The sequence below is a fragment of the Anolis sagrei genome, chromosome 4 (genome assembly GCF_037176765.1).
Source record: "Anolis sagrei isolate rAnoSag1 chromosome 4, rAnoSag1.mat, whole genome shotgun sequence".
Taxonomy (NCBI): domain Eukaryota; kingdom Metazoa; phylum Chordata; class Lepidosauria; order Squamata; family Dactyloidae; genus Anolis; species Anolis sagrei.
Genome location: NC_090024.1, coordinates 68,580,202 through 68,594,110, shown reverse-complemented (window position 1 = coordinate 68,594,110; position 13,909 = coordinate 68,580,202). Strand labels below are relative to the sequence as shown.

Genomic DNA, 13,909 nt, shown 5'->3' with positions numbered 1-13,909 from the left:
GGCACAGAAATCTGAATCCCATCATCCTCTTCATCAAGGAACTCTGACCCACAGGGTTCAGTTTCAGACTCAGAATCAAACTGAGTCACAATACTTTAGCTGAAAAAACAGACACACTTAACAACAGTGAACCTATATTTTATGGAAATAGTTTTCAAGTTCTGCTCCTGAGAATTCCCATAAAGCTTTTTCAGCTTTCCTTTGCAAGAAGACTTGTCATGACTTCAAAATTTCTTCCAAATATGAATAACCTTGGTTCATCTGTCCTCTCTGTCAATGGACATCCATACAATATGTTGAGTACTTAGAATCATAGAATCATAGAACCAAAGAGTTGGAAGAGACCTCATGGGCCATCCAGTCCAAGAAGCAGGAATATTGCATTTAAATCACCCCTGATAGATGGCCATCCAGTCTCTGTTTAAAAGCTTCCAAAGAAGGAGCCTCCACCACACTCTGGGGCAGAGAGTTCCACTGCTGAATGGCTCTCACAGTCAGGAAGTTCTTCCTCATGTTCAGATGGAATCTCCTTTCTTGTAGTTTGAAGCCATTGTTTCGAGTCCTAGTCTCCAGGGAAGCAGAAAACAAGCTTGCTCCCTCTTCCATATGGCTTCCTTTCACATATTTATACATGGCTATCATATCTTCTCTCAGCCTTCTCTTCTTCAGTCTAAACATGCCCAGCTCCTTAAGCCGCTCCTCATAGGGCTTGTTCTCCAGACCTTTGATCATTTTAGTCGCCCTCCTCTGGACACATTCCACTTTGTCAATATCTCTCTTGAATTGTGGTGCCCAGAATTGGGCACAATATTCCAGGTGTGGTCTAACCAAAGTGGAATAGAGGGGTAGCATTACTTCCCTAGATCTTGACATTATGCTCCTATTGATGCAGGCCAAAATCCCATTGGCTTTTTTTGCCACCACATCACATTGTTGGCTCATGTTTAACTTGTTGTCCATGAGGACTCCAAGATCTTCTTCACACGTACTGCTCTCGAGCCAGGCATTGTCCCCCATTCTGTATCTTTGCATTTTGTTTTTCCTGCCAAAGTGGAGTATCTTGCATTTGTCACTGTTGAACTTCATTTTGTTAGTTTTGGCCCATCTCTCTAATCTGTCAATATCGTTTTGAATTCTGCTCCTGTCCTCTGGAGTATTGGCTATCCCTCCCAATTTGGTGTCGTCTGCAAACTTGATGATCATGCCTTCTAGCCCTTCGTCTAAGTCATTAATAAAGATGTTGAACAGGACCGGGCCCAGAACGGAACCCTGCAGCAGTCACTCCTTTTCAGGATGAAGAGGAAGCATTGGTGAGCACCCTCTGGGTTCATCCATGTAACCAATTACTGATCCACCTCACCGTAGTTTTGCCTAGCCCACATTGTACTAGTTTCCTTGCCAGAAGGTCATGGGGGACCTTGTCGAAGGCCTTACTGAAATCCAGGTATGCTACATACTTGGTTGTTACTGTGTAATAAAAGCATGAGGAAATGACCATCTCAAGACAGATGTAATGTTTGCATTAAGGATAGACAAACTGTACTTCTTTGGATGTTGCTGAAGTTTTGTTTCTCACTATTTTCTATGCTGGTGAGCACTGAGGGAAGATCAGAGCCTGCCCCCTTTAAGTCTCCATTAAAGCATTTTCAGAAATCGGCAGCTTTTAGTGTACTGTCAGGAAGGCAGAAATATGTTTCTTCTTTTTTTATGTAGTCCTAAGAAAACTTTTGGTACTCTAAATTACTCTCTGAAGGTGGCAACAAGACAAAATTAAGAGTTGAAGGTTAATTCAAATAAGACAAATGTGATCCTTGTCAGAAAAGAGCCAGGGTCTAGAATAATGCTTTTGTAAATCTGTGTGTTTTCTGGGCTGTATGGCCATACTCCAGAAGCATTCTCTCCTGACATTTTGCCTGCATCTATGGCAGAAGTTGTGAGGTCTATGTAAGTGTGTTTTAGGTGGGATAGCAATCCTCTTGAAAAATCAGATTCTCATCCTGAGGCTATTCCTGGATCCAATTTTTACATCTGGATTTCAAATAAGTAACCATTTCCAGATAAACCTTTGAAAAGGTCAGAACTTGAGAAGGACTTGCTTACATTCACTAGGAATTATTGCAGACTTAATCAACATATTCCTACTTTTTATGAGTCTGTGGAAACATCAGATTATCATTTGGTAATGAGCATAGCAGTAGGTTTCTGCCATTGAAGATATACAGACCCATCTTAAAATGGCTGCCCTGTTTACCTATTATTTCTGGGAATAATTCATAATGTTGGTAATTACCTATTAAAGGTCAAAAATGGCTTAGCCAATGATTACTAAAGGATCTCCTCCTTCTATACTTGAAAGTTTCTAGGAAATGATTAATCATGTCCTACTTTTGTCCAAGATGTGGCTGTTCAAGACACTATCAGAGTTTCTTCCTGATGCCTACACTCAATTTGTGCAATTTCTTGTCTAAGAAAACTGGTTTTGTTATATATCTCCCTGTCTTTTCCTACTTGGTTAAAGCATTTTAATTATGGGAAGCATCTCAGCAGAAGTGGAAAAATGCAATTATGTTTTAAAATAAAGGCAACTAAAAAGAAAAGCAACACACGAACATTCAACAAGTTAATTAAGGGGGAAAAGATCTCATTGATTACAGTCTGTAGTATATCATGGGTAAGCTTGTGGAACAATTAGAATAAAATAATCCCTGGGGAGAAACTTTCTAACAACAGAAGAAATGGACACATAAGTCTGAACATTTTTATATGATACATCCATATTTTGTTGCCTTTAGGCAATTTACTTGTCAAAATTTGACCTGTTTTTACTATTTTCAGCTAACAATTGGATTTTGTGATTCTGTTAGGTCAGTTTTCTCTCAGCCATTCTTGGTTAGACAGATGCATGGGATGGACAGGATATTAATTTCTTAATAAAATTAATAAAGAAAAATTAAAAATTGCTAGTGTGGAGAGGAGTCTGTCCCAAGTATGGCACTGGCAGTATTAGAAATATGATGCTATCATAGGAAAATAAACCCAAAGTGATTTGATAAGACCTAAGAAAACGGCCAGAACTGTAAAGGGATAATATATGTGGTCGACATAAATTTTTGCAGTTTATATAAGGAAGCAGAAGAAACTGTGCTTCTTTGTATACCCTATAGGTTCTTTTGAAGCTAACAAAAAACCTAGTTAGGTCTGTGAAGTTTTCTAAAAGAAAGCATGCTCCGAAAATGAAGTGAAAAACATTTCTCAGCCATTATTCTTTTTACAATTAGGCCACGCACACATAAATATTTTGAAAGCTAGCTAATTATAAAAAGAAATACAGTCTAGGAGTATTTCTTAGTTCATACATATTCTGTACAAAATATACTATAGTTGCAATTTCTTTACTCTTTAGGATTTCATTAGCAGGATGTATTGACACTTGGCTGTTTATTTTAGAGCGCTATGACATGTATGTCTCTGAGACAGCACCCGTCGGCAGCACACTAGGCAAAATCATGGCAGACGACAATGACATAGGCGACAATGCAGCCATGGAATATATTATAGAAGAAGAACCCCCTCATATTGTTTACATCATTACTGACAATAAGACTCAAGAAGGAGCTGTCATATTAAACAAGGTGAGATGTCAGCTATTACTTAACAAAACAATATCACAGGAATCACTAAAACAGACAAGACGAAACAAGTTATAGCACTGCTTTTTCTTCTGATCCATGTAATATAAACCATGGCTCTAAATGTTTCATCTGCTAGATTTCTATCATATCTTAGTATGACCAAGATTGAGAGGCCAACAAACATTTTGGTGCCTGTTAGCCCTCCTTCTGAGCATATCTGATTTACTGATTCCAAAAATGGCACCACTTTCCCCTTATTAGCTCTAGTCTTTTTAGATATTACAAGTCTTCATCTGCTTATCCATAGAAAATCATAACAATATATCTAAGAAACTAGAGCTGGTGTGGTCTATCCAATGCAATTTTTCTGAAGCAGTATTGCACATAGCCTCAGAAACAGGCCTAAAAACCAAGACACCAATAAATTATTTTTTTGGGGGGAGGGGTTATTTTAGGGGGTTATTCTGACTTTTGGAGCCTTAGGGCCACTATAAATCAGAAATGGCTTTATGGCACACAACAATAAGGAAAGATGGAAAAAACGCAATTATCCATCCAAAATGCTCCCAAATCTTGTTCTTTCCTTCTTGTGTGGATGTGAACATTTCTAATCTACATTTAGTCTGCTCTTCATAATAGTGCTGTGATAAAGTCTGCTCTCTACCTTGAAAGGGTCCTACAGCATAGTAGAAACAAGAGGTTATTTCACACAGAATTGTTAGTGTGTTATGATTCCTCTTTTACTGCCACAGCAACCTATTGCTGGAAAAACCTGAGCTTCCAGACTCAGGACTGAACCCAAGAGTGCCCACAAAGAGCAAACCTGTGTTTTCATGGGGAGTGTAATCCCATCTAACACACACAAAATCTCTATTCCCAGATCTGTCTTTCAGGAGCATCTTTATTTTATTTGGATTTCAATTCAATTTTTTCAACGTTATCCAATCCATCACAGCTGCCAAGCACGGGTTTAGCACAGAAACATCTTCCTTGGAATTGGGTGGAAAGAGATGATAGAACTGGGTCTTCTTAGGATACTGGTGACACCTGACATGAAACTTTCAATAACCTCTCCCAATAGTTTCATGTAGATGTTAAACAGCATAGGGGACAAAACAGTACTCTAGAGACCAAAGAATCAAACAAGAATGCCCTGGCATAACCCTCTAAGCCCTATTTATAGTGCCACATAATGCAGTTCAACTGCAATGAATATCATTATGAGTCTACTGTGGCATATAATGCAGTTCAATGCAGTTAAACTGCATTATGAAACAGCATTGTGTGGCAGTGTAGATGCGGCCTAAGGTACCTCCTCCAGAAAGGAACCGATCCATTATAAAACAATATCTCCAAGTCCTAGTCAAGTGAGACTATCCAGAAGGATACCAAAGGTATTGAAAGCAGCTGAGAGGTCCAACAGAACAAATGGAGTGTGCAGAAAAAAACACACTCCATTTGTAGTCCCCAGCATATATAAACTACAAAGGCAACCAAAGCTGTCTCCATCCCATATCCATACCTGTAGTTTCCTATAGAACCATAAGATTTTGCAATTTAAGTAAAGAATTTAGAGAGTTCTGTTGCTTTTGCCAAAGACCCAGGATTTCACAAGATGTAGCTGGGACAGTTAAAACTTTATCATAATTCTATACCTTCACAGTGTGAAAGGGCTCAAATACAACTCACCCTACACATTATCACCACTAAAGTGTTTTGCTAGTAACTGCTCTTCTACTCATGCAAGTAGCATAGTCCCAGTAGTTGGGATCCTTTGCACAAACCTGGCCATCAGTAAGATCTTGGAATCCAAGATGATAGCAGTGATTGCTCCACTAGCACCTAGAAGCTTTCTTCTGTCTATCTTTTTCCAGTTTGGCTGGACAGGCTTCAACTGGAATGGCACCCAAATGAACTGGAAAAAAAACCCCTGAACACAGTAGTCTGTATTAAGTAATCTTAAAATTATCAGAAAAAAATTGTCCAATGTGATACTATTGAATTGTATTACCAGAAAACCAAGGCAGCAGACTTAATAATAAAATGAAGTATATAAAGAAAAGATGAATCATTAATGTGTTTTTACAGAAAAGGAGTGGGAAAGTTCACTAAATTTTATTAGTTTCAAAACATTCCAAAAGAAGAGCATCATTCTTTCTTGTCTTTAATCTTACACTCATGATTGATCTATTATTAATTGTGTGAAGATGAATAAAGAAAATACTCTATTTTCTCTTTTATTTATTTAATTTTGTGCAGACACTGGATTATGAGACCCAAAATGTATATGATATAAGAGTGAAGGGTATCAACAGACACATAGATAAACGTTTCCTTGCAGAAGACATGAAATTTGAAGACACTGCCATTCTGAGGATCAGAGTGCAGGATGTGGATGAACCTCCAGTTTTCATATCAAAGGAATTATTGGTGGAGATTTCTGAAGAGGATATGAACAATTCATTTGTGGGAGCTGTGAGTGCAAGAGATCCAGATAAAGCCAATAGTCCTATCAGGTATGTCTACAATCTCAGAAGATATGTTTAGAGTTGAAATGTATTAATAGGTGCTTGAATACTATTAAGTCCATATCAAGTCTAGAACGTGTGGATTCTATCTGATGTTTGAAACTTGCCCATTTAGTTCTGTAAACAGTATTATTTCCATATTTAGGTTAAGAAGGTAGTTTAATTTTTGTGGGTTTTTTTTAGTGTTTATTAAATGTGCTGGGAGACTTACAAGTGGATATTTATTTATCATATCAGAAGTGAACCGAGGGTACAGTTGCAATGTATTTAAAAAACACAAAGTTTAAAAAACTTTTCAGCATACTAAATGTCTTTTGATCAGTAGCCGGCCACTTGGAGTGCCTCTGGTGTTGCTATAAGAAAGTCCAGTATGCATGTGGCAGGGTTCAGACTGCATTGTAAAAGGTGGTCTGTGGTTTGCTCTTCTCCACACTAACATGTTGTGGACTCCACTTTGTGGCCCCATTTCTTAAGGTTGGCTCTGCATCTCATGGTGCCAGAGTGCAATCTGTTCAGTGCCTTCCAAGTCACCAAATCTTCTGTGTGGCCAGGGGGGAGTCTCTCATTCAGTATCAGCCATGGGTTGAGGTTCCGGGTTGTAGCCTGCCACTTTTGGACTCTCGCTTGCTGTGATGTTCCTGCAACCAGAAGTGACTTGCAACATACAAGTGGATTAATTTGTGTTAACATCTGAATTGTGGGTAGGCAAGGATACGGTGGAATGAAATCTACAAAGAAAGCTAGGATTAGAATATTTAGTACTCCATTACTATTCCTCTATGGTCTGTGGGAGGAACTCTTCAGAAGAGATAGATGCAGTAAGTAATGATTTTGTCAAAACCTGTGTAAACCTCACCCCAGCCTCATTATCTATGCACACTTGAGTCACTCACCTGCTCTTTATGGCAATGCAAACTATGGCTGGTTACTTTAGAACTTGGTGGGATTTTTTTTACCATTGTGCACCACATTCACAAGATGTTGAAAAGCTTATGTGAAAGGATTTGCCTACTTTGCAGTATTTTCCTATGGAATTCAGAAGGGATGGCAAATCTAATTTGATCAAATTTGATGGAATAGTGTTGGGATTACTGGTGGACAATTTTTCAAAAAAAAGTTAATTTTAATTTACATTATTGGTTGTGTGAGGCTAGGATGTGGGGTGTACCGTCCCAAAATTCTAAGTGGCAGATTTTGAGGGAGAGATTTGCCAGGGAGACTGTCCAGTCAGATTTGTTAGTTGCGTGAGTAGTTGGCTGATGTTGGACCATACAATTACAGGAAGGCTTCTTTATTTTCTTTCCAGTCAGCTGTGTTTTGGGGTTTTTAAAGTGCATCAGCACTAGACCTGTCCTGATGAGTGCTTTGTATTTTTTTTGGTCACAGATTCAGCTCTGCATGGGATATATTCTGATCAGCTGCAGCAGGATTTTTTTGTTTTGTGTTTGTTTTGTTTGTTTTTTGTTTTTGTTTTTTGGCTTGTCCCAGACTTTCTTATGAGTTATTTTAATGTGCCGTTTCATGCTTAGTGCATGATGCAATTAGGGTGTACATAGACACATAAACCTTTGTACACCCTTCAAGCCACATTATAGTAGCTGTGTAGAAGCACCCTTGTTCACTTACAAGGAAGATATTACTGAGTGGCTGAAGTGTGTATGTTCTTTTTTAACCCAATGACTTTTTTCTCAGCTTTACTTGATACTTGTTCCTAGACTTTGGAATTATCTTCCTTGAAAAGTTAGGATGATTCCCTCCTTGTAGTCCTTCTATAGTCAGGTGAAATATATTCTGTTTCAATGGGCTTTGGAAAACTTGAATGCGAGGCAACTTAACAGTGTACTTTTCTATTTCTTTGTCCTTTTAATTCATCCATTTTATATTGTTTTAATTTAATAGGCAATCTTATCACATTTTAACCATAACTTTTGTGTGTCTTTTTGCTTTTTTCTATATCTGCACATGTTATTTGTATTATTTTTGTTTTGTTTTCGGAAAGCACCTGGAGTCCCAGTTTGAAAGGAATGGAAGATGTAAATGTCTAGATAAAAACATAACAATCTTCAAATGTCTTTGCTGTGGTGGCAATGATCCATGCATTAGTTCACATCATTGAATCAATGGAACATACATAAGTGTTGATTTATTATGTTCTCTTCATTGAGTGGTTTTACTGGAGTTGGAACTAACTTTTGCATTTAGGCCTAATCCATTTCCCTTTCTTGCAAAATAAATTACCCCTTTTATGCCTTACAAAATAGTTTGTGAGAAGTAAAAACTCAATTGTTTACTTTGTTCTATTTTTCTTGTCATGGCACTATATTTTTTTCCTTTTCTTTTGGATTTTATGAAATTTATGGGCATGTGTTAAAGAAGTATTTCTTTTTTTACTCCTTTCTTGTGTTGTTTCCTTGACATTGTATCAAGCCAGCCATGATGAAATAAATTCACTGTTCTATCCTGACTTAGTTGCCAGTGTGAGTCATTTCACAAGTGGCACTTGGCTGTTTCTTTTGAATCGAGTCATTCACCTGCTGTGAGACTGTCTGTGAAATAAGAATGAATAATGCATTTTAGATTTGGTTCACATTAATATAGGTCTGAGGCATATTTAGTTTCATAAAAAGAAGTGCTTTGATCTTGGCAGCAGTGAATTTTAAATGTTTATCGCTGTACATTTTTCATGATTTCTGAGTTGCTGGAATAGACATCCATATTCATGTCTACTGAATTCTCTTTTCATGACTTACTGTGGCTTATACGTTTTTGTTTCAGGAGAAACATTTTCATTCAGTGTCTAAGAAAGTCTCAATTTTCCCTTCTCTTTGGTGTACAGGTATTCTATTGTCCTCAGCGAGTATTTCAGCATCAATGCACACAATGGAACAATCACTATTACTAAACCACTGGACCGAGAGATAGCGGCTTGGCACAACATAACTGTTACAGCCACAGAATCAAGTGAGTAAGATTTTTAGAAACCCTATATCTGAGATATTACATTTATCAATATCTATTCATTGCAATTATCTCCAGAATATCCCTTCTTTTTATATTGAGAGTATATGCTACTATTTTGTTGGTGCTTGTTATATTTGATGGCAATATTAATATGCATCTGAAGTTAAATAATGCTTGCTCTAGTAACTCTGGTAAACTTTCAGAAAAGCTTACTTATTTATTTATTTTTAAAAAGGAGGTGGCAGTGGATAACATAATAATGGGAACTATAATGGTTTCAAGCCACACTAAAGCATATAAAATTACTGTCCTGGTACAAGATCTTATGTTGAATTAGACACTGGTTAATTTCACAGCAGATTTTTTTGACTGGTACAAAATTAGCCAGAGTCTAATTTAACACCAGTCAGAAACTTGTGCCTCAAATAAATTGTGAAAGCAAGAACTAAATCAGGAGCCTTTCCATACAGTAGCAATTAAACATGAAAAGCATCCCTTATATAGTTTTCACCTGTCAGTTTTGTCTCAAAACCAAATGCAAATTGCTTCATTTGTGCTCTCACTTAACAGGTCACCTTGCCTCTGGGATATGATTCCAAAAAGGGGTGAGGGGGGTGAAGAAACTGTTATAACAAAAGAGCTGAAAATATTTTTTTCAAAAGAGCAAATTGGAAATAATTGGTGTTCATTCTTTGTGGAAGAGGAAAAGGTCCAAAAATAATGTTAGATTTTATCATCACACTCACATTCATGCCACGTTTGAGTCTGAGTATCACACTCACATTCATCCTGTACGGACATCCAAAAGCTAAGGGCAAAGTTCTGACATGATAATGTACAATGGTTTCATACAAATAATAATTTTCACTTGCACAATGGACCATATGGATATATTGCTTTCTTAGCCAGTGTGCGAGTCAGTTTCTCTCTTGTGCCTCTTTCCCTCACACTTTTTTCCTCTAATCATCAACAAAAGTAACATCCCTAGCCCTTTTTAGGAATTCAACACTGTGGTTATAACCACCATATGTTCAAACATCAACCCTGTCCCTACCATATCGCATAAAAGCAAAGGGGATAAAACATATCTATATGTGAAAACTTTTCATGTGAACCTAAAAAGTTCACATGAAAATCAGGTGCTCAAATCCTATGGAAAGTTTCCACAAATGTTCTTTAGATCTGTTGGTTATTTACATGAGAAGAGTAATATCAGAAGGGATAGGGCCACTGCTCTGTCTTCCTTCTATGCCAATTTAATCCTTATGTTTGAGTGTCTCCACAATGTTCTCACACATTTGGCAGTGTTTCGCTCTCTCTCCATTGGGCTCTTGTCTTCTATCCTACATTTTCTTCAGCACCAACAGCACAAAGCAACACAGTATGAGACAAACTGCAAACAAGGCATGTAGTTTACCTATCAATAATTAATGAGAAAAGACACTTTTCTGTTGACATAAAAGTTATGATGCTTGCATTAGTAGCGTGAAGAAACATTGCTTTGTCCTCATGGGGAAAACTAACAAATTAGTACATATTAGGGCTGGGCGGTTTCGTTTCGTTAATTCGTAATTCGTTAAAAATTCGTTATTTTTTTTATAACGAAGCGATAACGAACCATTCTGGAGCAACTTAAAAACGAAACGAATTTTTAAATTCGTTTCGTAAATGCTTCGGATTCGTTATGTATTTGTTTCGTTATCGGTTTGAGGTTGTTTCGTTATTATTTCTGCATGTCTGGGGCAAGTTTTATAGTTGTTTTTTGTTTAATTAGTGAAAAAAAATTATAATATCACACCAACAGTCAACAACAGAGGGAGAGGGAAGCTTCAGAAGTTCCCCCTGTCCCATTTGGAGGTTTTTTAGCGTATTGCGCGGTCGCGTCCGCCATTAACGAATCAATTCGTTATTTTTTCGTATTTGTTTCGTTAATGTTTCGTAATTTTTTTAACATTTATGAAATTTCGTAAATATCGAACTTTTTAAAAGAAAAAATTCGGAATTCTTTTAAATATCGAAACGCAAAAACCCCCAAAAAACGAATCGATTTTAGAAACAAATTTTTCCATTGTTACCCAGGCCTAGTACATATCTATTACTTTCAAGATCTGGAAAATCTTATGAAGATTTTCTTATTTGGATTGTAGAAGAGAACACTGGGAAAAATAAAGAATATTATATGAGATCTTATTTGCATTTCCCTAGGAAATGCAAACATATTGCCAGCTTACTTCTGAGTAGACATTTATAATGGTTAAACAGGGACAGCCTATTTTTTGATATTACTGTGAGCTGAAAGGCAAGATATATCTTGATAATTAAGGTAATTTAAATACAAAATTAATTTACTGCAAACTATTGGAGCTGGTGACTGCCTTGCCATTGAGGCAGTAGACCTCCTGTGACTTCTTGTAATTTTTTTTAAAAAGGTTACCTATCATGCTGAACCTATTTTGGACATAGGTTTCAAAAATTTGGATAGCTTTTTCAGAAAATAAACTCAAAATTCATTCAATGCCCAGTTGCATGGGTATCACCAGCCAACAATAACAGAAATATACTGCTTGGTCTTTATCTGGTTTTGTTTTAATTCGTTCATATGAAATGAGTTTAACATTGCAACTAAAAATGATATACTTGGAGCTTAGCAGCTTGTTTTCCATTCTTGTTTTCCATTCTGTTTTCTTTCTATAATTCTTTTTTTTCATATTAGTTCACATTGCATCTTTTGATTACTCAACATTGGATAATCTAAAAAGTAAATGCAGATTGCAGTTGACAACATTTTGTATAAGTTCATAAAAAATTGAAAGTTTAATTTATGTTATTTAATCATCAAAATGCAAAAGTGCCATGAATGAAACTGAAATTACTGTAATACTTGCGACTAATTGACAAATTATATATAACATGATATTATTATTATTATTATTATTATTATTATTATTATTATATTGGTGAATAAATTAACATGTGATCCAATCATGTGCATGGTACTTAATAGTGAAGTCAAAGGCACACTATGCCCCTCAGAAGTGATTGTCACAATAAGAAACAGCTATAAATAAGAAAATAGTTTTAATGTCAGAGTTATGTAGTATAATGGAATATATAAGCTGCGTATTTGAACTTTACTATATTTATTTTTATTTCCTTTGCTTCAGTGAACCTAGAACAAATATCAGAGGTGAATGTTTATATCCAGGTTCTTGATATCAATGAACATGCACCAGAAATTTCAGAATATTATGAGATGTATGTTTGCGAAAATGCAAGATCCAGCCAGGTAAGACTCAATATATATGTAGTCCTACTAGTTATCTGCCCAGTATGATCTGTTAATGTTGGAATTTTTTAACTTCAGGAAATCTTATAAGAATTTTTTATTTGGATTGAAAATCCAGGATGTTTTCCTTTGCAGCAGATTTTAAGGGTTGATATAGCTGCAGTGTCCCACTGCTTTTCACTCATCCAAGGACTTACACTGGCTTTGAATGTCATCTACGTTTATTCCTATTCCTACTCCTACTTTACTCATACTTGATGTTCATTACCTTTATTGAGACATGCACTGCTTATCCTTTTGGAAGCCTTGATGAAATAAAGAAGTACAATTAGTCCTTGTGTCCTAGTTGGCAGACCTCTTTAGGAAAGGCTGGTGTTTATTCTTAGCAGTTGGAACTGAATCTTTTATACTGAGCCAGCATGCTAGATCAGAAGTTTAAAAAAAAACTAAAAAAGAATGACAGCAATTGATCTGTGTTGTCCTTCTACTCCTGTAGAGTGATAGCAGTTTTATTCTCTGCCCTCTCAGTACCAAACTCCTGTAGTGCTTGTTTGTGTCATTAATAAAAGTTGTAGTTATTGTGACACTCCAGCCTGAGTCTATCTCCTCTTGCACACTTCTTCTTACTTCAGGCACAATAATAACATCACTTGTTGTTAGATCTGCTGGGTTCAAAGATATGGTTGACATTCACCAGCTGTGAAAATGAAATAAAATGTCAACTTTTTAAAATCAGATACAGTTGACAGGAAATGTCCACATCTACTGTATCATGACCAGCTGTTACAAATATTGTAGCTGAATCAAAGAGTACCCTAACTACTCACATAATGACAAAAGAAAGCTGGATGTAATCCCAGATCTTTGCCCTCCTATGTATCAGTTACCTCCTGCTTTTCATTCTGTCAGACTTACCTACAACAACTTCCCTTGGTTCTCAACCTACATCCAGATCAAGATATTGTACAAATGGGTTACATTAAAATTATACAATATAATTAAATTTTATTTTTCCAGTGGAGAATAACCATCAGAATAATCTTACACAGAAATCCCATTCATATTGTATGTTAATTAAGATTATTAAGGACAGGATATGGCTCATAAATTCTTCTTATTTTCAAAATAAGCACTTCTGTATTCTCAAATCCATGGCTTAAAGCAGTTGCAGCCAATGTTTCAAATGTCATTGGACAAGTGATTTCAGGAATTAATTCAGACTTCACAGGAGTTATATAAAGTGCTGGGTCTATTCCCCAGATAAATTCAGCACCCTGGAGAGTTCCTTTAAAATCCCAATTAAGAGCCAGAACAGATTCATCATTCTACAGGCACTAGGCACTACAGGTTTAGAAACAATACGTACAAATAACCAACAATGTAACTAATTCATTCTTTTGGTTGTAATTGAGTTATATTATGTGTGTAACTTAATGAGTGATAGCTGTTTGCCTTTGCTATAATTATTGTAGTACTTCATAACTAGTAAATTTTAAATTACT

General features: G+C 36.3%; 1 protein-coding gene across 3 annotated transcripts in view; it reads left to right on the top strand.

The window, feature by feature from the left end:
- LOC132774691 (cadherin-19-like) overlaps positions 1-13,909 on the top strand; it is an 84,207-nt gene that overhangs the window by 51,153 nt on the left and 19,145 nt on the right. For all 3 annotated transcript variants that reach the window (XM_067467475.1, XM_067467473.1, XM_067467474.1), the window contains 4 exons: positions 3,448-3,632; positions 5,892-6,148; positions 8,997-9,121; positions 12,286-12,407. In XM_067467475.1, coding sequence (XP_067323576.1) covers positions 3,448-3,632; positions 5,892-6,148; positions 8,997-9,121; positions 12,286-12,407 — 689 coding nt within the window. The remainder of the gene's footprint in view (positions 1-3,447; positions 3,633-5,891; positions 6,149-8,996; positions 9,122-12,285; positions 12,408-13,909) is intronic.